Here is a 26527-nt window from a genome sequence, read left to right as displayed (position 1 = left end):
AGAACAATGCTGAATTTGTTAGGAGAAACTAGGTGCTGTTGCTACCTGCAGTCCTCCAAGCTGTTGAGAATCTTCAGTAAACAAGGCATCAATGTGAGAGTCACCTGCACAGCAGAGGCAGCTCAGTACTGAGGTATCAGAAATGAAGGCTTTGGGGTTGCCCAGAAGGAAGACATCATGCTGTACCACTCACTGCTACTGCCTACGCCTACCTCAGAGTGCTTTTGCGCTGTTCAAGAGGAATGGTCTGACTCTGAAGAAAAGTAGCTGTTCTGGAGTAAAGTCTCCTGCAGTGATCCAGGGACAAAATGGGGATCACCTAAGAGGCAGACACACCATGTGCCTGCTTTCACTTCACCATGACTTCTCATCTGACTCTGGCATTGTGGGCACAGTGGCACACACTTGGACGGCTGAGATAGGAAGTTGGCTGCAAGTTTGAGGCCAGTCAGGACTGCACAGTTACACAAACCAAAACAAAGTTCATCTGAGTTTCCAAAAGAAGAAAAGTTAGCTTTCAACTAGAGGACTAGCACCTTTCCCAAATGTACCATGTTCCAGAGCTCTGAAAAGACGTGAGGCACGGGAGGTGGGACTCCAGCTAAAATGCTCACATCATGAACAGATTAATTTTAAAATTGTGTCACTGGTTTTCTTGGTTAAGGTAATTGTTTTTCCTTAATTTTTTTTTTTTTAAAAAGCTATATCCCATGGTGGCGCACGCCTGTAGTCTCAGCTCTCGGGAGGCAGAGGCAGGCAGATCTCTGTGAGTTCAAGGCCAGCGTGGTCTACACAGTGAGTTCCAGGACAGCTGGCAGACCCTGCTTCCAAATGACCAAAAAAAAAAAAAAAAAAAAAAAAAAAAAAAGCTATATCCCTAGCCCTAAGGTAAAAACTTTTATAAAAAACCCTTTTGTAAGAACTCCAGGAAGTTTCAAACATTGGTGTCCTTATACACTTGTCAATTGTTCCCCCTTATCTACAATCCTCCAATTCTCTAACTTGTACTTTTTTACCATTCTACAAATAGTGGCTTATTTTTCCAGAAAAAGGGCTGTGAATCACTCTTCTCCATAAATGAATGTGAAGGTAGGTATTCCCTTCCACCAACATGATGTACCAACATGATGTTAAAATGACATATACGTTTGGTAACTTCTAAATTAAGAAACCAGGAAGAACATTAACCTTAACTTAGCTGGGGGCATTAGTGTGCACACATATAGTCCCAGCTGCTTGGGAGGTTAAGGCAAGAGGATGGTTGAGACCAGGAGTCAGAAGACAGCCTGATCAATGTGGCGAGATCCTGGCTCAAAAACGGACACCACTGTATTTAACGTGACACTGTATAATATACCACAAAATTTTGCCTTCCTCTTTATTACTGTACTGTTTTTAGAACTTAGGAATCAGCACACATAGAGATTCACAAAGCCTGTACAGAGATTGTGATTTGGGGAAGATGACAAACTTCAGGTTAGTTGTTTGCTACTTTTTGTCACTGAGTGCCCCTTCAGTAAATGCAGGCCACAGACCAATAGGTCTCAGACTTGCAACTAAATTTGTGCCAATCTTCCTGCCTCAGCCTCCCAAGTGCTGGGATTACAAGCATGTACTACCATACTTGCTTTAAGATGAGAGTTCCTGTCCCTATTCCCACTTTGTTGGTAAAACTTACTTCACTTTCCTTAGTGGGGGTTACTCTCCTCATCTCTAAAACTGGAGGACCACACAATTCCAACCCTAAGGAGCATCACTTTTCCACTCTAGAATTAGACTCTGTACAAGGTATTACCATACCTGATAAAAAAAATATCCTAGTTCACTTCTCTGTTGCTGTGATAAACACTAACTAAAACCAACTTGGAGAGGAAAGGGTTTATTTTGTTTTATAACACAAGTCATGGTCCAGCCCTGAGGGACATGAAGGCTGAAACTTAAGGCAGGAACTGAAGCAGAAACCATGGAGGAATGCTTACTGGCTTAGCCTTACAATACAGCACAAGAAACACTATAAAGAGGTTCCTACAATGAATGGATTTGTGGGGTGCTCTACCCAGATTTTTCTCTAGCTGATTCTGAAAAGGAAAAGCTTGTTTCTGGTGGAAGACGGGCAGAGTATGGTGACAGGAAAATTACCCAGAGCACTAGACAGACACTTGTGGCAACTAACTTCCTTTCCTTTGTCCTAGGAATGTGAGATGCAGTGAGCCAAGGGAAGGGCACAAAATCACTGTCCTTTAAAAGAAGAGTCCATGCATCGTGATCCATGCAGTGACTGTGATCAAACTCCCATGTGAGTACCCTTCTGGGGAGGATTCTAGAAATGAGACCTGGGTAAAGACAGGAATTCAGAAATATAGAAGACAGAAAAAAGAACATCCAAACAATCTTCATCTGCCGAGTCCCCTTAAAACCAGGTGTGCTTATTAGTTTTTAGTGTCAACTCTACACAACCTAGAATCATCCGAGAAAAGAGCCTCATGAGGAACTTAGATCAGGGTGGCCTGTGGGCATGTCTATGGGGACTATCTTGATTGTTAATTGATGTAAGAGGACCCAGCCCATGTTGGGCAGCACCATTCCCCAAGGAGGGGGTGTATAACAGGAGAAAGCCAGCTGAAAACAAGCAAGCAAGCAAAGATACATATATTCTTTCTTTGCTCTTGACGGTAGATGGGACTAGCTGCTTGAATCTCTGCCTTGATGTCCCCAAAATGACTGAATGTAACTTGGAATTGCAAGTCAAGTAAAAATAAATCCTTTCTTCCTTCATGTTTCTTTTTGTCAGGTGTTTTACCACAGCAACAGAAATGAAACCAGAATGTAAGTAAAAATACAGGCAATCAGAAATTTCTTTGAAAATGTTGAGATACACTAGTACCTGTATTTCTTTTTGGTCCTTATAGTATATAGTACAGATGACAAAGAGCAAGGCACACTAACTACTTGATTCTTCAAGAACCCTAAAACAGAACAGACATATTATCTAAATTTTACATTTAACCTTATCATCAAAAGTTTATAAAACATAATTATCATTTCAGAAATTCAAAGCGTCAAACAGCCCTACTAATAGCCTGGTCAAATTATTATTTTATAGTTGAGGCAACTGAAATTCACTTACAGATTGTAACTGACCTCAAGGTCTTGGGCTAATTGCCAAGGATGGAACTCTGCATATGAGTTAGGACTGAACTTTATGTGTATGCACGTGTGTGTGCATGTTCGTGTGTGTGCAGATACCCAAGTGTGCTTTCATTTTTCAGATGCTGTCCACCTTGTTTTTTGGAGACAGGATCTCACACCATGCCTGTCCTTTCTTAACATGGGTTCTGGAGGACCAAACTTGGTCCCTATTGCTTGCAAGGCAAGCACTTTAACAACTGAACTCTCTCCAGTCCCTGGGCTGAGCTTTTAAAAGGTCTAGTTTACTTCACTTAGAAACAAATCCTTCATCTAGTGCAACACTAATCTTTTAGAAGTATGTGGTGCAGAGGCATTATGTTAATCTTTAAAGCATCCTACTAGTCAGCATGACAAACACCATTTTATTAATATGAAGCAGTGGGACAGATCTTGAACAGAAGCACTGATTCTCCACTATGAATGTACACTGATACTCTGGTGTAGTATCAGGCTTGATGCAGTCATATTACGTGTCATTTACTTTCACTTCCACCTGTGTAAAAAACATTTACATTTAGTGGCTGAGGAAATAGCATGCAGCCGTTCTATCTTCTTTCTAGTTTAAATGCATGTAAATGCTCTCATGTACTGTGGAGTTTTCACCACGCAAATATGTCATAACATACAAATTCTCAGTATGCTACTTCTGCCCTGCCAGATTTCATTTCTTAAAATTGGAGAGGCTAAAAAGAAAGAAAAAAAAAACAGTAATATGGTGGTACAAAAGATCTTTTTAAAAGGTCCCCTTCTGCAGAAATGTTTGAGAATACAGTTAGTCCTATAACGAGACTGTAATCAAGAACATCCTACAAGGACATGAAGGCAGACCACTCTCTTGGAGAGTTTCTGATCTTATTCGAAGTAGAATGACTAGGAAGGAATTATAGAGATTCTAGAAGACTCTCCTAGAGAGATGACTTTAAACATATTTTGAGTTGGTAATGACTATAGCAAAGACAACATGATACTGAATGACTCTTTTGAAGAAATGTGTGTCCAGAAAGACGCAATAATATAATCTAGTGCTGCTATTATTTTAGGCTTTTTTGTAAAAACAAGAGGCCAGGAAAGCAGGAAAATGTAGCACAATGAAAAAACAAGGAAGCACTCCAGAAGAATAAACACATAACACAAAAAACGTAAATGGTATCTAATAAATTTTCATGTCAAATTTAACTAAACATATAAAAATTATAAATGGCAACTAATAAATCCCCATGTCAAATCTTTTAACAAAATCCACAAATAGATTATAAAAATTGAACAATCATAAATGTCTTATGTATAAAGTTTTAAGGGAAAGTTGTAATTTCTGTATTATTCTGTTTAATCAAATACTTGCAGAATTTTAGTTACTGCTGGCAGCAGCTGATACATTTGTAAAGTAACTGTTATGAAAATAATATCACAATTAAGATTTGGCATAGTAACAACCACTAATCTTCAGTCATCCACAAATGTTAACCGTCCAGGCCCTTCGTTCTTCATCCACCTCCTGTATCTCTTCCATCTAGGGTCATTTGCCAATTTTTTCTTTAATTCTTCCTCCTGTTCTTGTTTGTAGACCTGTAAGTATAAATAATGTAAAAAGAAACCTGTGTCACTGTATTCATAGCATTTTTATAGTTTTTTACTATAACTTTAGGTGACTGTATTGGGCTGTCTTCTGAAGTCTATCTTGTTCTCGTTTATTTTTTATTTTTATGTGTATGAGTGTTTAGCTTGCATGGAAATACACCCATATCACCCAATACTGTGGAGGCCAGAAGAGGGTGTCAGATTCCCTGGAACTGGAATTGCAGATGGTTGTTAGCCACCATGTGAGTGTTGGAAACTGAACCCAGTTCTTAGGAAACATCAGCCAGAGCTCTTAACTGCTGAGCCATCTCTCCAGCCCCCAAGTCTGTCTACCCAATATTATTAATAAAATTCAATATTCGGTGCCAGAAAAACATAACCATACAAAAACTAGAACTTGGTTTTTATTTTTTGTTTTTGAGACAGTATCTTTTACTGTAGCCTCACGCTGACCTGGAAGTTGCTATGTAATTCAGACTAACTTTGAATTCTCAATCCTCCTGTCTCAGCTTTCCAATGTCTAGGATTACAGACATATATCACCATGCCCAGGCCTGGCTTGAATTAGTACTTTTTCAAAACCACTTATTTCTATGGTCGGGCATGGTGGCACGCCTTTAATCCCAGCACTTGGGAGGTAGAGGCAGGCAGATCTATCTGAGTTTAAGGCCAGCCTGGTCTACATAGTTAGTTCCAGGCCAGCTGGGACTACAGGGAGACCCTGTCTCAAAAAGACCAAAAAAAACAAAAAACAAAAAACAAAACCCCCCACTTATTTCTGTAATTTACAATTACAATCTTTTTCCTCATTGAAATCATATCATACATAAGCTAAGTTTAAATATTATTTCCTCTCTACAACCAATGTCTAATGTTATGGAATCAACACTTTCAATGCTGTACACTGTTAAGTTTAGGTATTTTTTTTTAATTATGTTTATTTAGTGTTTATGTATATGTGTGCCCAACTGTCAGAAGATAACTTCAACTTGTGGGAACTGGGGATCAAACTCAGGTCATCATGCTTGGTGGCAAGTACCTTTACCCAATGAGCCATCTCACTAGGCCTAAGTACATTGTAAATTTAACCAATGATTTTCAGATTTGTTGACCTTAATCGAGGAAAAAATTGACATTAAATATATATTTGCCTCTAAACTGAACTTTCACCTACTTTTCAAAGATAATTATCAGTATTTTTTCTTTGAAGTCACCAAAGGTTATATAAATCACACAGGTTAAGAAAAAAGAATAGGGGCTGGAGAGATGGCTCAGTGGTTAAGAGCACTGGCTGTTCTTAAAAAGGAGCTGGGTTTGAATCCCAGCACCCACATGGCAGCTAACAACTGTCTGTAACTCCAGTTCCAGGGGATCTGACGCCCGTTTCTGGCCTCTGTGGGCACTGCAAGACATGGGAGCATTTTCATACATGCTGGCATAACATTCATAACATAAAATAAAATAAACAGAAAAACCCAAAGAATAACTGTAATTTTTTTTTCTTTTTTGTCTTTTTGAGACAGGGTCTCCCTGCAGCCCCAGCTGGCCTGGAACTCACTATGTAGTCTAGGCTGGCCTTGAACTCACAGAGATCCACCTGCCTCTGCCTCCCAAGTACTGGGACTAAAGGAGTGTACCACTATGCCCAGCTAGAATAACTGTATTTTTTAAATTATGAGTCAGTTGAAGCTAAATGGACAAACTATTAGAGCCAATTTTAGTCACATTAATTTTTTTTTCTCTTGTATTTTTGGAGAGAATTTTCCTTATAGCCCCAGCTGGTCTGGAACTCTCTATGTAGACCAGGCTGGCCATGATCTCACAGAGATCCGGCGTGCCTCTGCCTCCTGAGTATTGGGAATAAAGGCATGTGCCACCATGCCTGGCTTAGTACAATCTGAAAAACATAGTTTTTAATGATAAGATCCTTCAAATAGTTGTATGTTTACTTGTTAATGTGTGTGTGCATATGTGCATGTGGAAGCCCAAGGCCAGTATCACGTGTCTTTCCTTGGTCACTCTCCACCTTTCTTTTTTGAAACAGGGTCTCTCACTGAACCTAGGTCTCATGGATTTGGCTAGGCTGCCTGGTGAATGAGTTTCAGGGATCCACCCATCTTAGTCATCGCCCCAGTTTTTCATGTGGGTTCTAGGGATCCAAGCACAAGTCATACTTGTAAAGCAGGTGCTTCACCCACGAAGCCATCTCCCACACTTCAAATACTTTTAAAAGCTAAGGAAATAGTACAATACCTCCCATTTTTAGGTAATTTGTAAACAAGCTGAATTTATTTACTTGCCAATACACCTGCAACTCCTAGTAAATGAATTTATTTCATATAATTCAGACTTTCAATAAAAATCTATTTGGAACATTGCATACAAAATGGAGGAACTATGAAATTATAAAAAAAAAAAACTAACACATCTTCAATTTCTGAAGAATGTTTCAGTGCACTCAATTCTTTATTTATTACAATAGCCGACTAATTGTATAATTGTATCCAGAACCTAGAACAGACAGTATTGTTGATACTGAGACTCTTAACATTGTATGGAGCTGATCACCTCTAAGTAATTCCTTAGCTGACAGTAATAGAAAAAAGCATTTAAGAAAATGCCCAGTTTAAAGGTGTTACAGTAAGTTGATTTAAACTAAAAGTAAAATAAACTTTCCATACATATGGTAGTTATTATTCAGAAGATTCTATGCTCAATTATTCTGAAACTATTTCAACAAAACCTCTCTCTTCTTTCTCTCTCAAATCCATGTGGCTCGGTTTACATGACTAGAGGTGTCTTGGAAAAGACCAAATTTCAGTCAGTGCAGTTAACAGTGTTTGAACAGCATTCTACGTACACATGTGATTCCACCAAAGTTAAACACAACACATTAGACTACTCTTAAAACTTATCAGAATATTTGAACTGCACTTTTTAAGAAGACAAATATAGGTTAAAAACCCACTGTCCAATTATAAAACAAGTCGTACTTTAATAAAAGGCCTGCATTCATTACTTAACTCTTAGCTTTCAGAAATTTAAGAAAGGAATTTCTGTGCTCTCTTAACAGCCCTAGCTTGTGCTTGTGGGAAGAGTGACAGGAAGCACAGCAGGGCTGCTCCTCACCTCGTAATTCTCCTTTATCCAGAGCTCTCGCTTCAGGAAAGTTTCCTTCTGATGATCTTCTAAACTGTCAAACTGAGACTGTGACATCTTCATAGACTTCCGTATGATATATAGTCTCTCTTGCTCCCCATATTCTTTGCCTTTGATGTTAAAATTATAGATCCACCGACAGTACCAAGCTATGTATGAGCACAGGTGAAAAGGAGCTAAGATAATCTGAAACAAGAGAAGGTCACGTATTTGGGGCTTCTGGTAGCCCCCTTTAATATCTATTTTACTTTTTATAATATTCTTTATGATGTTCTCCTCCTCGTCACGAATTTCTTCTTTAGACTTTTTGGCTTTGCCTTTTTCTTTGGCTTTTTTGAGCAGTCCCTGCTCCTTGGCAATTTCTGTTGCCTGGATGCGATACTTCGGCACTGTGGCTAGGTAGTTGATTGCTTTATTGTAGCTATTCCACCAACTGAAATACTAGACCATCAAACAAAGGAAAATAAGTCATTTAATTAGCAAAACCCATCTAAATGCCATTCCCCAAGATACCCACCTGATAACAAATAGGGGCCTCAGCCGAGTGCCATAGCCCACACCTGGAATCTTAGCACGTTGCAGGATGAGGCAAGAGGATCATGAGCCGAAGACCAACCAGGGTTATAAAGCAAAACCGTATCTCAGAAAACCAGTAATAATAATAAGAGTGGTCTCAAAGGTTTTTATTTATTAGTAAAATGCCTCTCCTGCCCCTGCCCCCTTCTATGTTTACCAGAGGAAGAGTTAAATTGCAAAATCTAGCTGGCAAGAAATTTGGTTTAAAACTTCACAGGGTATTGTCTCAGGCAACTATATTCATTTTCATCTCTTAACTAAACTATTTTCTCTCTCCCCACTTCCCCAGGAATGCTTACTCTATTCTGAACCAAAAGATTCAAGTATGTTTGAACTCTCCTTGTTTGGCAGGAAAGCATTAACTTACTTCATAAATATATTCAACCACAAAGGGTTTTACTGTCAGAAAAAGCCTCCTCACAGAGTACATCCATATGTTTCAGCTCCTACACTAGTAATATCATGAAACAGTACAGAGTGAACAACTACTAGAAACAGCAAAAACAGGGGAGGAAAGGGGAGAGGAAGGCAGGACAATACTGTAAATACAGCAAATGGTGATACACTAAAAATATACCACCCTATGGTATATGTTCAATAGGCACTCTTTCATTATATAAATTGCTGGAAATTAACCTAGAGAAGCAATTTTTCAGGACTGGAGTGATGGCTCAGTAGTTAAAGGCACTGGCTGCTCTAGCAGAGGACCCAGGTTCAGTTCCAGCACCATGTGTCATAGCTCATAATGATCTGTAACTTCAGTTCCAAAGGATCCAATTCCTTCTTCTGGCCTCTGTGGGCACTACATGCATCTGGTACACTTACATGCATACAGGCAAACACTTGTACACATAAAATGAAATTTTTATTTTTTAGAAAGTAGAGAAGTAATTTTCAAACCTGCAAAGTACCTCTTTCTAGTTGTTTCTTCTAAAGAAGCACACGCTAAGTGTGGTTAGCTTAGCGTAGTAATAGGGAAAAGTTACTATAGGCTGACATTAGATGTTCGTGGTGTTTTAAAACCACATAAAAAGTCACTGTGTCTCTTTTAATCTGTGTCACTGGCTTTCAAATAGAACAGCAGCATCTTTCAGGGCACATGGAAGTGTGTGGGATATCTGAGACTGTGACAGTGAAGGCAAGTACTGCTGGCATTAGTGGATGAAACTCTCCCCACCCAAGTTTATGGGAAATGACTGAGAAATCCATCAAGGTGAAGGTGTATGATGATCCAGCCTGTTAAGTGGCAGCCAGATCCTCCAGGGAAAGATCAGAAAGAGACGGGTTTTCGGGGGGGGGGGGGTTGTATTTATACAATGACAGTCATGATCAGTTTCTTAGATTCTGTGATGACAAATATTTTAATGCTAAAGGACTATGGGGGAAGGGTGTGCTCTATCTACATATATTTGTATGAAAATGTCCTTATATAACACAGCAGCATATACAATGAGTATATACCAAAAACAGGTAGGTGATGGAATGAGTTCTGTGTTTCCACATAGAAATGTACGTATGTGTCAATACACACCTGAAACACTGAGATGGCACACACACTGACCAGGATCACCACCCTCACATCCACCTTTGGGGCTAGGCGCCTGCTGTAGTAATGGTAGTAATGGCTGTAGTACTCTTCTGGGTGATCCAGCATGTAGTCATAATCTTTCCGTGTTTCTTCATCCTGCAATATGACAAGATACTCTATTTCACAGGACATTTCATTAAACTGCCTCAGTTCATAATCTGTTAAACTGAGAATTTTTTAATTATGAAAGGTTATCCGAATAAAAGAATCAAATAAAAAACCTACAATACTTTTCAAAGTCATAAATGTGTTTTCAGAACTTTTAATATTAGGTATAAAAGCATAATAAAAATATTCCCCAAATTCTTGAGTGTTTTTAGTCTTCCCGGAAAAACCAACACTTTTACAATGATTAACTCTTTAGCTAATGCTATAGTACTGGTAAACAGCATCATGTTCCTGTAACTTAAGAACATGCTGACACCTACTCAAAAACTGCCAACAGAAAATGTGGCTTATTTTCTGCATAGATCACAGTCAGCTTCCAGGCTTGTGTAGCAAGTTTCATGCTGAAAGTAATGATTAAGACAGCAAAAAGCACAAGTCAGCCTATGCCTCCAAACCAAATTATTTTTATCTCAAAGAAACAAGAACATTAAGCATAGCATATGGTCAAATTTCAGTTCTGTGACCTTGGACAAAGTATGCTTTTCTGGGTCTCATTCTCTTTCTTTGTAAAAAGAGATACTACTACCTGCCCTAATATTTTTCTATGGTTGCTCTGGGTATCAAATGACATACTGTACAAACACGTTACAAATATGTAGTACTTAACTATTATAATACATTGTCACAGCTTATTTCAAAAATAACCTATCTTTCTTAATCATACACATTCTGTCCAAAGAATTATAGGATTCTGAAATGTTTTGGGAGATGGTAAATAAAACATTCCACTCATTTTAATTCATGTGAGTACAGGCACACAAGTCATGGATGGCAAACATATGAGTGTCAGAGGACAACCTCAGATGTCTACCCTTGCCATCCACCTTGTTTGAAACAGGGACTCTTGTTCACCGCTGTGTGCGCTAGTTAGCTGGGCTGTGGAGCTTCCAAGGATTCTATTGTCTCTACCTTCTACCTCTGTGAAGCAGCACTGGGATTACAGACTCACACAACCAAGACCAGCTTTACTAAATTCTCTGGATTTGAACTCAGGTCCTCATGCTTACACAGCAAGCACTTCACCTCCAATCCCACCTTTAATCCCAGCACTTGGGAGGCAGAGGCAGGTGGATCTCTGTGAGTTCAAGGCCAGCCTGGTCTACATAGTGAATTCCAGGCCAACTGGGGCTATAAGGAGACTCTGGATCTGAAAAAAAAAAATTTTTTTTTTGTCTAATCAAGGAGGAGCTAGAAAAGTATATATGATTCCCTTTTTATCCCACAGGAAACCCATTTTTCAACTTGTTCCATTTCACAAAAGGTTAAAGATAAAGACTAAGACCAAAACAAATCCTTTGTTCTCTATATGGACTGCAATGGAAACGATTACCCCCCAAAATAATAAGCACGAGTATTTCCTTCTAAATTAAACTATTTAACATAAAAGGTTGTGCCTTCTGAGCTAAAGATACTTCCAAATACAACCTAGTTCCTTCTCACTGCAGACAGCTATTAATGGGTTTGTTTAGGGTCTTCCTTTGAGTCCTTCACTATGCAATTTCTTAGATTTAAAATAAGTATGCTATGTGCAAACATCTTAGTGTCAACTGCATTAAAAATGAATTTTTCTGTATGAAACTGTGTATTTTAATAATGAAATGGAGATCTTTTTTAAAGGTTAAAACCTCATTTAATTTTATGTCTTATAGGGTTTATACTGAGTACAATATTGTATAACTCTATTAATTCAACTGTAAACCTAAAAATTTACAGCCAATTTTGAAAGAGATGCATCTTAGCTCTGGAAATTGTTATTGAATATGTCAATGCTGTTGTAATGAAATGCTTCTTCTAATTATGTGGTTATTAAATAAATAATTAAAAAATAAGTATGCTAATGATAAATCTTCCCTGTGTTAACTAAAATCATCACATATCTTTAAATTTTTTTAATTTTTACCTTATGTATATGAGTGTATTGCCTGCATGTATGTAAGTCCACCCACATTACACAATGCCCATGGAGGTAAGAGGAGGGCATCAGATCCCCTGAAACTGGAGTTACAGACGGTTGTTAGTTGCCATGTGGGTGCTGGGAATTGAACCTGGGTCCTCTGCAAGCGCATCCAGTGCTCTTAACTGCTGAGCCATCTTCCCAGGCCCCATCATATATTTTCTGTTAAAAATTCTGAACTGGGACTAAGGAGTGGGGAAAAATGAAAAAAAAAAATTCTGAAGTGGAGAGAGACCACTCAGTAAAAGTTACCCTATATTCATTACATTTAAAATATTTTTAAGTGCCGGGCGTGGTGGCGTACGCCTTTGATCCCAGTACTTGGGAGGCAGAGGTAGGCGGATCTCTGTGAGTTCAAGACCAGCCTGGCTACAGGGAGACCCTGTCTCAAAAAAAAACAAAACAAAAAACAAACCCTTTTAATTAATTTTCATTAGCATATTAAACTAGACTTATATTTAGATGTATCTTTAAAGACTGTTTCATGGCAGTACATGGAGGGCCACAATAATGTTATATAAGGAAGCATGGGATCAGGCTGATACTGTTTTCAAATTCACACTCTCTATGTTCTCTTTTGTCAGAAAGGGTTTTCTTGTGGCAGTTTCCATACCATCAATCCACTGTTCCTTTATTAAGTTACCATATACTATTCCAGAGTTTCTAACCTAGGAAGGGTGGATCCCTACAGCTATATGGACAGCTCCTGAGGACTTACAGCCCACACCTCTTGATGTGACTCATTGAGTACTTCAAGATATCTTTGCAGAATTTCTCCCTTTGCCTACTATTTTTTGCTTCAGGTGGCTAACTTCAGAGAAATGTCCTGCTGTAGGCCCGAAACCCGACCTTCTGATCTTGACAGGTACCTTTTGAAATGTATTCAAACAGGATTCTTTTTACTTCAACTAGATTACACACAAGTTTGAAACCAGATGCCTCACTGAATTCAGATTCCTGCCACCCTGTGCCGGCCCTCTGTCCAACTTGGTTGATTGTACTCCTAGTTGAAGTCTACAGCAAGGTCTCTGCGTGGCACTGAAACCTGACATTTGGACACCAATGCATCCGTGCCTGTTCACTTGTCTCTTAGTCAAGTTCACATTCCATAGAATTCATATAGCATCCCAGTTCAAGCATTTCATCCAACTCTTCCTCTGGGGTCATGGTCTTCTTAGTCCAGCCTGTGACTTCACCAGATCCTGAACTCTAACAAAGTGGAAGTCTAAAGCTCCAGCAGAAACTCCAAAACCTACCTTGTGTCTGCCCTCTCTCCTCAAAAAATCTGAAGGTCTGTTCAGAACCCCTAATGTGTTCTCAAGCAACTTAACCCTGTAAAAGGTCACAGGGTCAAGTCTGAGTTCTCTTGGGTGGCTTCTTTTCCTGAGAGGCATAAATTTATGCTCCTATTTTGGTCGTCATAAAGGAGTAAAAAAAGTTGGCCACCTCATTATACCATTTATTCATTTTGCTTAACTTTTCACTGTAAGACTTAAATATTTTTTCTATAAAATGAAAATAAGCCAGGTGTGGTGGCACAGGTCTGTAGTCCCAGCACTCAGGAGGCAGAGGCAGGCAGATCTCTTGTGAGTTCTAGGCCAGCATGGTCTACATAGTGAGTTCCAGGCCAGCTGGAGCTGCAGAGAGACCCTGTTTCAAAAGGCGAAAAAAAAAAAGAAAAAGAAAATAACCTTTCACCTGAGGCATGCATGTAATTTAAAAGCTATTTAAAGTTACCACAAAGTGGTAAAAGGAGTTCTCGACAACCTACAGTCAAAATTCTATTCTTTAGTAACTTACAAAGTTTAAGACACAACAATACAAATAGACAAAGACAGAATAATGACTTTCTTTGGAGATGGGGGATCGTGACCAAAGCTAAGGCACATTCTTATTACAACATTGTATTTTCTTCCTCATACTCATCTTAGAACTGAGGTATCCCCAAAAGTTAGGCTCTTATATCTTGAATGCTTCCCCATGGTCAAAGTTTAAATTTCCTTAGCATGCAAAAAGGCCTCTACACTGGCCCAAACTCACCTACCCAGCAATGCCTCACCACTTTGCTCTCTTTTATCCATGGCAAACATTCAGATAGCAACTTCTGGCATTTAGTGTGCTCTTCCAATGCAATATGCTTTCTCCTGTCTACGTCTTTGAACAAGCAATCCTCTCTAATTTGAAGCCCATTCCTTTCTTACAATCTCATGAGCGCTCCTAAAAAACATGAATGTTACTGCCTCAAACAGATTTTTGTACTGATGAGAACTGAACCTGAGCCTTGAGCACACTGGGCAAGCACTCTATCACTGAGCTTCAACCCTTACACTGGAACACTCTTATTACACTTTCACCTATTTATTATAGCACTTATCACACTGTAATTATGAGGGGATTTTTTGTTTATTGTGGGTTTTTTTTTCTCCCTTATCCTTGAATGAAAAATTTCTTAGAGGATAGATAAGGTACTCATTAATCTCTATATATACAGGGCCTAGCTCAGTGCCTGGAGGTCAGTATAATGTCATTTCAAAAATGAGTGAAGTGTTCTAAAAGTTTTCCCTTGTTATACATATCGTTCCAGCCACACAGGCCTCTAGCTTACCAGCAAGGCTGAACAAGTGATCATGTCACAAAAACTTCAGCTTATAGAAACAACTGCTTAAATTAATAGCTCATGGAAAATTTGCTAGTGTGGCTAAAATAGCTTGAACAGTTGAATATCTTACCTTTCAATAAGGTAGTACTTTTTCTTTCAGCAATATTGAGGATCTTAAGGTCCCAGGGTCAGGAGATTCCAACTTCTTTCCAAAATCAAAACCTTTATACTTGTTTCTTCCTCTCTGTCCTGAGCCTTGACAAGCAGGGCCATACACTCCTTGTTTCTAATCTCTACAGGAATAAATGGTGCTTCTGCTGGTGTCCATCCACTCCCAATCCTTTTGGGCATATGCAGGAGGACTGGAACATAACCACCAACATCTAGATCAAAAGTGAACAAGAGGAAACCCACAAGAAAAGCAAGTACTGAACCTTCCTTCTCTTATGAAACTGACCCCCCTCCCCAGAAGCAAAACATTGTGTCCTCAGCTTAAAATAAATGATGCATTGCTTACTTCAATAAACATGAATTGCAATAATATGGGTACTGCAGCCAGTTTTACATCAAAATATTCTATTACACACAACGAGGAAACCATTTTCTGGTGGTAAAGACCAGGAATAAAAAGTACATGAAAATGTAATCATATGCTGTTCATTCTTAAAAAATATCAATCTTATTTTTTAAATAATTACACACACACACACACACACACACACCCACACACACACACACACACACACACACACACACACACACACAGACTGACCCTTGCATATGCATGCTGCCTCAAAAAATAACCTGTTCCCCTACATTTTTTTCCAGGTCCTGCTAAGGAGTAAGAACATTAACCACTATTAGATTTCATTCTTGTTCTTAAATATCTTTTTCTATACCTCTCCACAACATTCATGATTCAGACAATTGCCTATACACTAGTGACACAACTGTTCTCCCTTGCTCCTTCTATTTTCAATTATGTCCTGAATGTTTTCTAACATATATCTCCAATTCAATATGCTCAGAAACCAAATTTGCTCCTCTGTGTTTCACTTAACGGTATCACCATGTGCTTTGGTCACCTGAACTTTAAAAGTCTTCCTCATTTTCTATTCAGCAAATAATAACACAAGGTATCAGCTTTGTGTGGAACACAAAGGAAGATAAAAACACCAATAACAGTCTTGACCTCAAAAGCCCTCCCTTCTGGAAGATCTAGCACACAAAAGCACAATTTGATGTGCTAAGGAACAAAGGAGTGACTAACTCTGCCTGGGTCCACTAGCAAGGAGACTCACAGAAGAGATGGACAGAGATGAGAACTGGGTCTTACACAGCAAGTAAGAAGAGCTAAAATTTGTTGCAAGCAGAAGAAACAAGTGCTAAGGAACAGGAGCGCTGAAAAACAATGGACTTAGAGACACCCAAGCAAGGGCCTTGGGGAGCAGTAGTGAAGCACAGGAAGGTAAGTTTGACTCTTACATGCCACACCACAGCTAGCATGTTGGCTGCCTTTGGTATTCAAAAACAAATGCTTCAAAGTATGAGGACAACGAGTGTGTGTATTTTCAAAAGACATTTCTGTTGCATTATTTCTTAAAATGTAATGAAAGACAAAGAAGAAAAAATGCAATGAGTAATAGCTTTTAATGGTTAAACAGCATATGTAAGGACTTGATAATTAAAAGGGTGTACGAGAATCTAAGATGTTGGGCATGATACTGAAGTTTCTAATTATACTTAATATGTGGCCCATGCAAGAATAGAGGACTAGAAGCAAGCTTGGAGAAGATGGAGGGGGAAATGGGAAAGTTTTGAAATGGAGGAGGAAAAAAAAAACTACTGTGTATCCTTTCAATCTCTGGAGCCTCCAGGGACTATCTATTCAAATCAGAGGGAAGAGCTCTGTCTTTGATGAACCTACTTTAACTCAAGACAGAATTTACCTGTAGAGCTGGGTGTGATGGCGCACGCCTTTAATGCCAGCACTCGGGAGGCAGAGGCAGGCGATCTCTGTGAGTTTAAGGCCAACTGGGTCTACACAGAATTCCAGGCCAGCTAGAACTACAGGGAGACTCTGTCTCAAAAAAAGACCAAAAAAAAAAAAAAGAGAGAGAAGTAACTTGTAAAAAAAAATGCAAATAATTTCTGTTCTCAGTAAGACAACCTGTGTCCACTAGAATATACACTTGGTACTACATTATCTGCATTTCAGCACTCCCTATCAGACTTACAAATGTACACCTTTTTCTCTTTTGAAATAATTATCATTATCTCACAAGTTCCCTCATTAATGAGTTAGACAAAAATTTCTGGCATACATTCATTTTGTATTTATATCAGAATCATTACTATATTTTCTTTTAAAGTTTATTCTTTAACAAAGATAGAAGACTGGTTTCAGAGATGTGTAAGTGTGGGTGCCTGTACTGCAGATTAAGAGGCAGTTGAAAGCATGAGCCAAGAGAACAACCAGGTTTTGAAGTCATCAGCTTAAAAGCAGAGATGTAGTCAAGTTTGGTCAAGAAGAACTTAGAGGGCCTGGAGAGATGGCTAAGTGGATAAAGTGCTAGCTGTGAAGTATGAGGATTGAAATTAGGATCCCCAGGGTCCACATAAAGGTTGGATATGTAATATGGTCCCCTGTAATTCCAATGCTAGGGAATAGAGGCAAGAGATGCCCTACACAAGGTGGCTAGACAGACTAGCCTGAATCAACTTGTTCCAGGTTCAGCAATGAAAATAGTAAATAAGATGGGAGAGTCACAAAGGAAGTATCAACCCCTGCCTCCACATGGCACGTGTGTATGTGCACACACACCTATATACAGGTGCACCCATACATGTGAATACACACATGTACGCACACGTGCGCACACATACGTACACATGCCCCCCACAAAAAAGAGCTTAGAAAATAAGAGTACACAAAAAACAGAGCTCTAAAGAAGAATAATATTTACAGCATAAGTATAGGAAAAGAAAAGCAAAGTGTAAGACAGGTACACAGTAAAGTGGGACAGTCCTTGACAAGCATGCCCAAGACCTTTAATCTCCAACACCACAAAAAATGATAAAATGAAAAAAACTAAGACTGAAGAGTGGCAACACCTGTAATCCCACTTTGTTGGAATTCTGAGACTGGGGGACTGCACATTTGAAGCCAGGCCTATAGAATTTAACAAGACTCTTTCTTTCTTTCTTTCTTTCTTTCTTTCTTTCTTTCTTTCTTTCTTTCTTTCTCTCTCTCTCTCTCTCTCTCTTTCTTCCTTCTTTCCTTCCTTCCTTTCTTTTTGAGACAAAGTTGTACTATGCAGTGCAGGTGGCTTCAAACTCCTGTGCTCAAATGTTTCTCCACTTTCACCCCCTCCAGTGGCTGTGCACAGGTATGCATAGCCTCATCAGGTCTGTGCGTTCATTTTAGAATTTCAGATTCTTATTTTGATATATCACAGTGAAAGATTTATCGTCCTCTTTTTTTTTTTTTTTTTTTTTTTTTTTTTAAAAAAAAAAAAAAAAAAAAAAAAAAAAAAAAGGAGGGAAGGGAAATTTATTAAGCATCTCACAATAGTAAAAGTAATAAACTAAGAATCAGAAGATCCAAGTCCTGTGCAGCAGGAACAGTGAAGTTGGACAGCTAATCCCAGTCCTTCGATCCCATCGCATGCTATTACGCTGGCTCCAGGATGCTGGGCAAGTCCCAAGCTCAGAAGCTGCTCTTGTAAGAAATTTTTATTTTTTATTCTGTGTTTGACTATTATCCTTCACAACTTCCTGCCTTCCCAACCCATTCTCAACGTTGTTCCCCGAGCTTCTTTCTTAAGCAAGTCTAACACTGCATTATTTCTCCATCCCAAACCTATAATAACTATTAATATAAAGTTGAAACTCCTGAACAAAGCTTAAAGAGTTGAGCTAGGGATGTGACTCCCTTGGTAAAGTGCTTGCCTAGAATACACAAAGCACTGGGTTCAATCTCTAGCACTGCACAAAAACCAGGCATGGGCCTGGGGAGATGGCTCAGTGGGTAAAATGCTTGCTATGCAAGCATGAGGACCTGAGTTTGAATCCTTACCATCCATGAAAAAAAAAGCATGGCATGGTGGCACACATCTGTGACCCCAGCTCTGGGGGTCAAAGACAGGAGGATCCCAGGGGACCACTAGCCTGCTAGCCTAATTGAAATAAATGGTGAGCTCCAGGTTCAGTGAGAGACCTATCTCAAAATATAATCCACCAGATGTGGACTTCTGGCCTCCAAATGCACAAGCACGAGCAAGTACACATGCATGCATGTGTGTGTGCATGCGCGCGCACACACACAACTAAAATAAAATAAAAATTTTTTTTTAAAAAACAGGCATAGTGGTACAGGGCTGTAGTCCCAGTACTCCTAAAGTGAAGGCAGGAGGATCAGAAGTTCAAGGTTATCCTTCTTAGCTACATAAAAGGTCTGAGTCTGAGTGCTGGGGGTGGTGCTCAGTCACCATCTAATCCTAAACTGTGTCTGAGTCTCTTGAAGTTATCTCCCTCCCATATATTCCAAAGGCTTCTAATATAGGAACAAATCTATGAAAAGAAGTTTACAAAAGATGCAGCAAAGCTCTTTGCACTCCTGTTTATGTCAGAACTTCCTCATGATAGATCTGCACAAACCAAGTTAAAATGTCAACTGCTGGGCCTGAAGATACAGCTCAGTGGTAGAGTGCTTGCCTAGCAGGCTTGAGGCCCTGGGTTCAATCCAAAGCAATGGGAAAGGGGGTCAACTACTCAGTTTTTGGCTAGAATTATATCAAATCAGAAGTTTAGGGATTAATCAAGAGTTCTGATTAGCTGCTGATAACATATAACCAGGTAGTCACAGTACCAGAATTAAACATAAAGTAGGGGGAAAAAAATCAACCTCAGATATACTGAGGAATAATGACTGAAACTAAACGATCAGTAAAAAATAAACTGTGGTTTCAAAACAGAAAGTAAATGTTTTCCATATGCTATAACACCCTTCTGGACCCATGGGAGGGGGATGACTGTCAACCACATCACTCCTTCAAACTAATCACAGGAAAAGCCCAAAATCCATATAAGTGTTGCATGTAATCATAACCAATCAAAGTAGGCAGGTGAAATAAAAACTGTCTACAGTATGTTATTTATAGGTTTACTTAATATGGCTATCTATCAGCATTGTAATTGTAATAGATGGTTATATATTTCATGATAGACTCATCCTTCAGTATGCATGGGGGACTGATTCCAGGACCAGCATGGAAAACAAAATCCTGAGATGCTTAACACTTATATAAAATGACACAGTATTTATCTACAAACTACACAGATCCTCCCTTAATACTGTCCAATACAAAAGTAAATGCTATGTAATAGTTGTTATGATGCAGTGTTTAGGAAACAAAGGTAAGAAAAAGGTCTGTACATGTTCAGTACAGATACTTGTGGGGGGCATGGTCTCATCTAACCCAGATTAGCCTCAAATTCATATAATCAAGGATGCCTTAAACTTCTGATCATTCTCCCTCCACTTCCCAAGTGCTGGGGTCACAAGTATGTGCCATAATAGTCAATGTATGCTAGGCTAGGGATCAAATCCAGGGCCTCATGTATTTGCTAAGCAGGCTAACTCTATCAACTACCCCAGACCCAGAAACATTTTTTTCCCCCTGTAAAAAAATGTTTTTTACATTTTTACATTTTACAAAACATTTTTCCCCCCTGTAAAAAAAAAAATCCCCCTTGGATTTTCTATCCAAGGTTGGCTGAATCCTGACTGTAGAACCCATGGGCACAAACAGCCAACTGTACCCAATTATTATGAATGACTGACAAAAAGAAAAAAAAATTGAGTATGAACATTAATAAGTATAATCTATTTTTTCCCCCTAAAACAGAGTCCCTGGAAAAATACAGCGCTTCATTCTGGGAACAAGCTTTGACCACTCATGACTCTAGTTCTGTTGGTCAAGTTCTCCTATCAGAAACGGCCTTCACTGTCCATCATGGTATCTTCCTCCGGATCTAGCTAAAAAAGTACATTTTTTTCTTAATTGCTCAAGAACAACTGCTTCCTTTCCATGCTGAAATATGAGCTGTACAAACTTATAGTATGTAACTAAGTCAATAATAACCAAACAGTAAGTATCTGTTTCCCTTGTTATATTAAAAGCTTAAAGTCAAGCTGACCCTGTGGCTCAGACCTGTAATCCCAGCTACTTGGAAGACTGATGAAGGATTACAAGGTACAAGACCTGCCTGCTACATCAGGAGTGTAAGCCCAACCTGAGTATCTTCAGAGGGACCTTGCCTCAAAACTAAAACTGAAAAACAGCGCTGGGTATGTATAGTAGAGCAAGCCTGTAACTCCAGCTCTTGGGAGGTAAAGGCAGGAGGATAAGGAGTTCAAGGTAAGCCTTGGCTACATAGAGAATTTTAGGCCAGCCAGCCTGGACTATATTAAGACCCTGCCTCAAAACCAAACAGAACCTTATAAAGGACTGGGAATATAACTCACTGGTAGAGTGCTTGCCTAGCATGTACAAAAACCTAAATTCAATTCCCAATTAAAAAAATAAAAATAAATAAAACACAGGGGAGAGCTGTGCCCTTTCTATTGCCTTGGTTACCTCCCCAGCACCTTACATCAGCGCTTAGAGAAAGTTGATAAACTATGCTATGGAATCAACGGTTACACCACAGGACAGGAAGTTCAGAATCCCCCTTTGCCAAATACTTTCTAAATGCTAAAGTCCTGCCATCTCAGTTGAATGATACAAAGAAAATCAAGTACTGTTCTTGTGATGCCTTGCTTCTAAGACAAAGCTGGAACAGAAGGTTCTCTCCATACCCCCCTTGAATTTATCAGATGATCATGTCAGCAATAATCCACCTTTTCTATGTTCCTGTGATCTTGTAAAATGGTGTCAAACTCCATTTTCTCATCTCCTCCCAAGCAGTTTCCCTAACCCTTCTAGCTGCTCCTGCATCTGCTTGCTTCTATGCTATCATCTTTCCTTTCATCCACTTCATCCAATTTTTGTTTGCATTCAAGTGATTTTGCTCTCACTTTAAAACCTTCAGAATATTAAAAGTAGAAGTGCAATTTTTCTCTCATGCAAGAATGTTTCATTCATAACTATCCAATTTGCATTATCTGTACCACTGTAAAATTACAATTTGAGTGAAACTGCAAAGTAGGCCACACATAACAATGTCAAAATGCCAGAAATTCACCTTTGATTTTCATTCTATCTGAATCTGTCTCCAAATGTGAGTTTAATTAATTTTCATTATCTGATGTGCCAGACACTGTGCTGGGCCCTATGGATACACCCATAATAAACAAGGAGCATGGTTCAGTGGTGAGGGGAAGGGTTATTCAAATATTTACAGTGCAGTGTGATAAGTGCTATAGCCACATGAGAATACAGTGGGACTGGAGTGTTCCACCTCCTGAAATCCAATGCTGACACATCAAGTGAGAGTCTGTTTACTTCCAAAGTCCATGATTTCCCTCAAATCTCAAAAATCAAATAAGCAAAACACCATTGCATTAGCAAAATATATAGAGCAGCGTGTGAGATCATAATGGTTAGATGTCATGTTAATATCTGGAATTGTAAAAATTATTTGGTAATGTGAATTAACTATAACCTTGCATAAGCCTCTGAACAGAGCCTTTGCCTCTCATTACTCAGCCTTTTTTCTGGTTCTCCCATTTCTACAAGTACAGGCAGAATCTTTGGTTGCTAAAATAGGAATGATCAAATGCCTTACCTTCTGGTCTCAACACACTGTATTTAAATTCTGTTGGTATACATTTTGAAAAACAACTACCACTTTAAAAGAAAACAAAAGGGGCTGAAGAGATGGCTCAGGGGTTAAGAACACTGGTTGTTCTTGTAGAAGACCCTGGTTCGAATCCCAGCGCCCACATGGCAGCTAACAACTGTCTGTAACTCCCAGTTCCAGGGGATCCGACAGCTTCTTCTGTCCTCTGTGGGCATTGCACGACACGGGTACACTTACCTATATGCAGGCAATACACATAAAATAAAAATAATAAATAATAATTTTTTTTTTTCTTTTTGAGACAGGGTCTCCTTGTAGCCCTAGCTGTCCTGGAACTCACTATGTAGATCAGGCAGGCCTCGAACTCAAAAAGATCCACCTGCCTCTGCTTCCCAAGCGCTGGGATTAAAGGCGTGCGCCACCATGCCCAGCAAAATATTTTTTAAAAAAGAAAAAGAAAACAAAAAACAAAACACCTCACTCTCAAAAGCACATTTATTTCACCAAAACAACCTCAGAATCATAAATCTACAGATGTCTTACACAAATACAGTTCCCATACTGTCCATTTATTACGAACATTGAGAGGCTTCTGCATGCCATTTTTATTCCAGAGTCCCTGGAATTCAATTTCTCCTATCTAGCTGACCAGCTCTTAGCAAAGTTCATCTAGACCTTTTACCCCTCACAATTCCTTGCTCCAAACTAAGGATATAATGCAAGCAAAACGTTGCAATCCTCGCACCTTAGTGGGATTATTTGGAAAACAGTCGGCCCTTCAATTAGATGGCCCTCTTCAATAAATCTTTACATTACTCAGAAAAGGAATTCTCAAACAACTTTCACACAGTTCTCCATTATGACAGAAATGCAAATCAGGCTACCTGTGTCTTCAATAACACAGCAATCAAAGTCCTTTTCCCCATTCCAGGTGAGGACAACTACAGTGAGCAAAACAGACCCTATGGGTGTGTTCCATTTAGAAGCTGAATCTAAGTTCATCTCTTCTAAATTCTAAATAGGACTTTTCAGAGTTCTGCTGGGTTTGATTTTAAAGACCAAAACTCTGCCAACAATCTCGCCTCTCACAATTTCTATCCTCCAGCAGCAGTATAGCATGGGATCTGGAGAGTCCTCCCAGGGATCCCTCCTCTCCCAGTGCTACTCCATTTCTGGTTCCCTGTTGGGAGGTATTTGACCTACCAGAAGCATCTTGCCAGTCAAGTAAAATGTTACTTTTGCTGGACATACTAGTTTTTAACTGCCTTAAAAGCTTCTTGTTCTTGAGTGGACAAATTATTCTACCTTGTTTTTTATTAGCTGACAAATCAGTTCTAAACCTTAGGGGTAGAACTTTAGCAGCAACCACATAGAACCATCAGATCAGAGCCTTTGAAATGGTCTCTCCAAGAAAATGGTCAGACTATGCTGACTCCTGGGGGCCATCCCACTATTTCTACACTTCAGTCTTGGCACTGGCTTTCAAAGTTCTGAAGAACACGCTCACCATTCCCATACCAGACCTACCCATCTCCAGCCCCACAAACCCCAGCGAAGGCCACTGTTGCCAGCACTTCTGCTCTCTCCTCTGGAAGCTCACTATCTGGGCAGAGTCCCTTGTGCAGGGAGTCCCTGGTAGAGGCCTCTGGAGTGTCACCAGCAGGCTGAGTGTATGAGCTACTCTTTCCTCAGCAGATAGCTTGGAATTTCACGTTGTCTGGGTGGAGAAAGTTCTAAAATCTATTCTCAGTCATTCGTTCCCCTAAACAAGGAGGACTAAGGCCTCCAGCTTTAGCACTTTTCCAGCTCACCCATACCTCAATTAATAGACAATAAAAATTATAATCTCACTAATGCTACTGAGAAGCACACTATTTAATGGCTCCAAACTGCTCTGGAAAGCATGAAGGAAAAGAACTGGACTCAGTACTTTCAGCTCTGTAAAGCTAATCTGGAGGAACAATCCATGGTTAAATTACAATACAGCCTCTCAAAGTAGTCATTAAAAGAAGACAGGAAAACTGCCATTAAAAAGAAAAAAAAATAATAGTTAAGAAATACAACTAAATTTGCTGCTCAATCCCCATGATGGGGCTCTTGAGTTTAGTTAACACCTCCACTCAAACCTGACTTATAACTGGTGATTTCTTATATGGTTTGATTTTTGCAGTAACACAAGAGTGTTGGGTTAAATCTCACTATCCTCATAGGACATACTAAAACCATTGCCAAATCACTGAAGACATATCTGAAAAACAGTTCTTACTACAAATGCTCAGTCTTCTACTCCAAGTCATTAAGCGCACTCGTGAATGGGTCCTACCATCAGGGTTTCTGATTATTATTAAAACCTGTGAGGAGATTCATTGCCTTAATTGTGGATATGAAGAAACTGCTTTCCAAGGTCATCAGGGTGCCAGAGCCAAATGTCAAACATCGGTCTTATAAATGGTGGTCACTATTTTCTGTGTTTTTCTGGTTGTTTAAACCTAAGATAAATGCCACATTCATATCATCCCTAGAAACCGAACTTCTGTCCTACCAATTGGCAAGATGACAGAATAACTGTGTTCCAGACCTCTCCTCTGCCCTATCCCTGATCACCCTGCTTGCCGAGCATCTGCCTCAAATTATCAGCATGTTTTCACGAAATCCAATAAATGTCCAAAGCTTTGCAAACAGAGAGGACTGGCTGTCCCCCGAAGGCCGAGGAGGCGTCCACGCTGGTCAGCGGCCCGAAGTGGCTCTTTCCCGAGGCCGCGTGGGAAACCTGGGCCGCCTACAGGTCCAGGCGGCTGCTGCACAGAGCCGGGCCGGCAGAGGACCTGGGTGGCGCCGGCTGGGACTGAACCCTCAGGCCCCGCGCTGCCCGCGGGCCTCACCTTTAGAGTCTCGTAGGCGGTGGCCACCAGCAGGAAAGCCTCGGCGCTGGGTGGCGCGGTCCCGGGGCGGTCGCCGGGCTCGGGCCGGTAGCGGTCGGGGTGGTAGCGGCGGGCCAGCTGGCGGTAGGCCCGCGCGATGTCTGCCTTCCCGGCCGAGCGGCTCACGCCCAGCACCTCGTAGCAGTCGCGCGTGCCGCAGTACAACCCCTCCACCAGCGCCTCGGCCGGCCGCGCCAACAGCGGGCCCAGCAGCAGGGGCGCCAGCAGCAGCCACCGCCGCCGGCCGGCAGCCCCGGGTCCCCCGCGCCCAGCTAGCCGCACCGCCATCGCGTCCTCGCCCGCTGCTCTGCTCCGCCACCTCAGCCGCCACCGCTCTCCGCAGCGTCCAGCTCCGTGGCGCCGCCCGGTTCACGTCACAGGCCGCGCCCGCTGCGCAGGCGCGCCAGCAGCCGTGCAGCAGCCACTTCCTCCCCCCGGAGCGTTGCTACGGGAGAAGGACGCTTCAGCGGGCCGCCGCTTCCGCTGGGCTGGGGAGCTGGCGCTCAGGGTGGTTCTAGGGGATTCTACGGTGAAGTAGCAGTTGTCGGTCGGTTAAGGGAGCTGTACACTCCCCCGTACGGAACCCCACGCTTCCGTTCCCATGTGGTGACTTGGTCTGCTGCAGTAGGAACTCTGGATCTCTGGCATCCCAGCTCCAGGCCTTCTCACTAACCCCCTTCCCAAACTGAAGATGAACTTAGACAATTATTTTGTAAAATACTAATTTTATTTTATTTATTTATTTTATTTTATGTGTATGAGTGTTTTGCCTGCTTGTATGTAAGTGCACCCGTATCATGCAGTGCCCATAGAGGTCAGAAGAAGTGTTGGATACCCTGGAACTGGAGTTACAGACAATTGTTAGTCTCCATGTGGGTGCTTGGAACCGAACCTGTGTCCTCTGCAAGAGCAGCCAGTGCTCTTAATCTCTGGGCCAGCTCTCCAGCTCTAAACTTAGAAAATTCTATGTGCTGTCTGCTAGAAACCCT

The 26527-nt window shown here is 40.4% G+C and overlaps 1 protein-coding gene across 1 annotated transcript; it reads right to left on the bottom strand.

Moving 5' to 3' along the window:
• Positions 1-3531: 3531 nt before the first annotated feature.
• Positions 3532-25843, bottom strand: Dnajc25 (DnaJ heat shock protein family (Hsp40) member C25). The gene is made up of 4 exons (XM_008831126.2): positions 25500-25843; positions 10034-10186; positions 7897-8367; positions 3532-4755 (listed from the first exon to the last, which is right to left on the bottom strand). Exons 1-4 carry the CDS (start codon positions 25824-25826, stop codon positions 4633-4635), a joined length of 1074 nt encoding a protein of 357 aa, XP_008829348.1. The 5' UTR covers positions 25827-25843; the 3' UTR covers positions 3532-4632.
• Positions 25844-26527: the final 684 nt, after the last annotated feature.

The sequence above is a fragment of the Nannospalax galili genome, unplaced genomic scaffold (assembly GCF_000622305.1).
Source record: "Nannospalax galili isolate Female #2095 unplaced genomic scaffold, S.galili_v1.0 scaffold1255, whole genome shotgun sequence".
NCBI lineage: Eukaryota > Metazoa > Chordata > Mammalia > Rodentia > Spalacidae > Nannospalax > Nannospalax galili.
The sequence above is the reverse complement of the archived record's forward strand: the minus strand, read 5'-3'. Positions and strand labels throughout refer to the sequence as shown.

Bases quoted from the DNA above. Each gene is read 5' to 3' on its own strand.
- Dnajc25 (XM_008831126.2), bottom strand. From the start codon at position 25,826: ATGGCGGTGCGGCTAGCTGGGCGCGGGGGACCCGGGGCTGCCGGCCGG. The intron at 10,187-25,499 runs GTGAGGCCCGCG...GTCATATTGCAG, and splicing joins CCGCCTACGAGACTCTAAAG to GATGAAGAAACACGGAAAGA. The intron at 8,368-10,033 runs GTGTGTATTGAC...TTGATGGTCTAG, and splicing joins GTGCCATCTCAGTGTTTCAG to TATTTCAGTTGGTGGAATAG.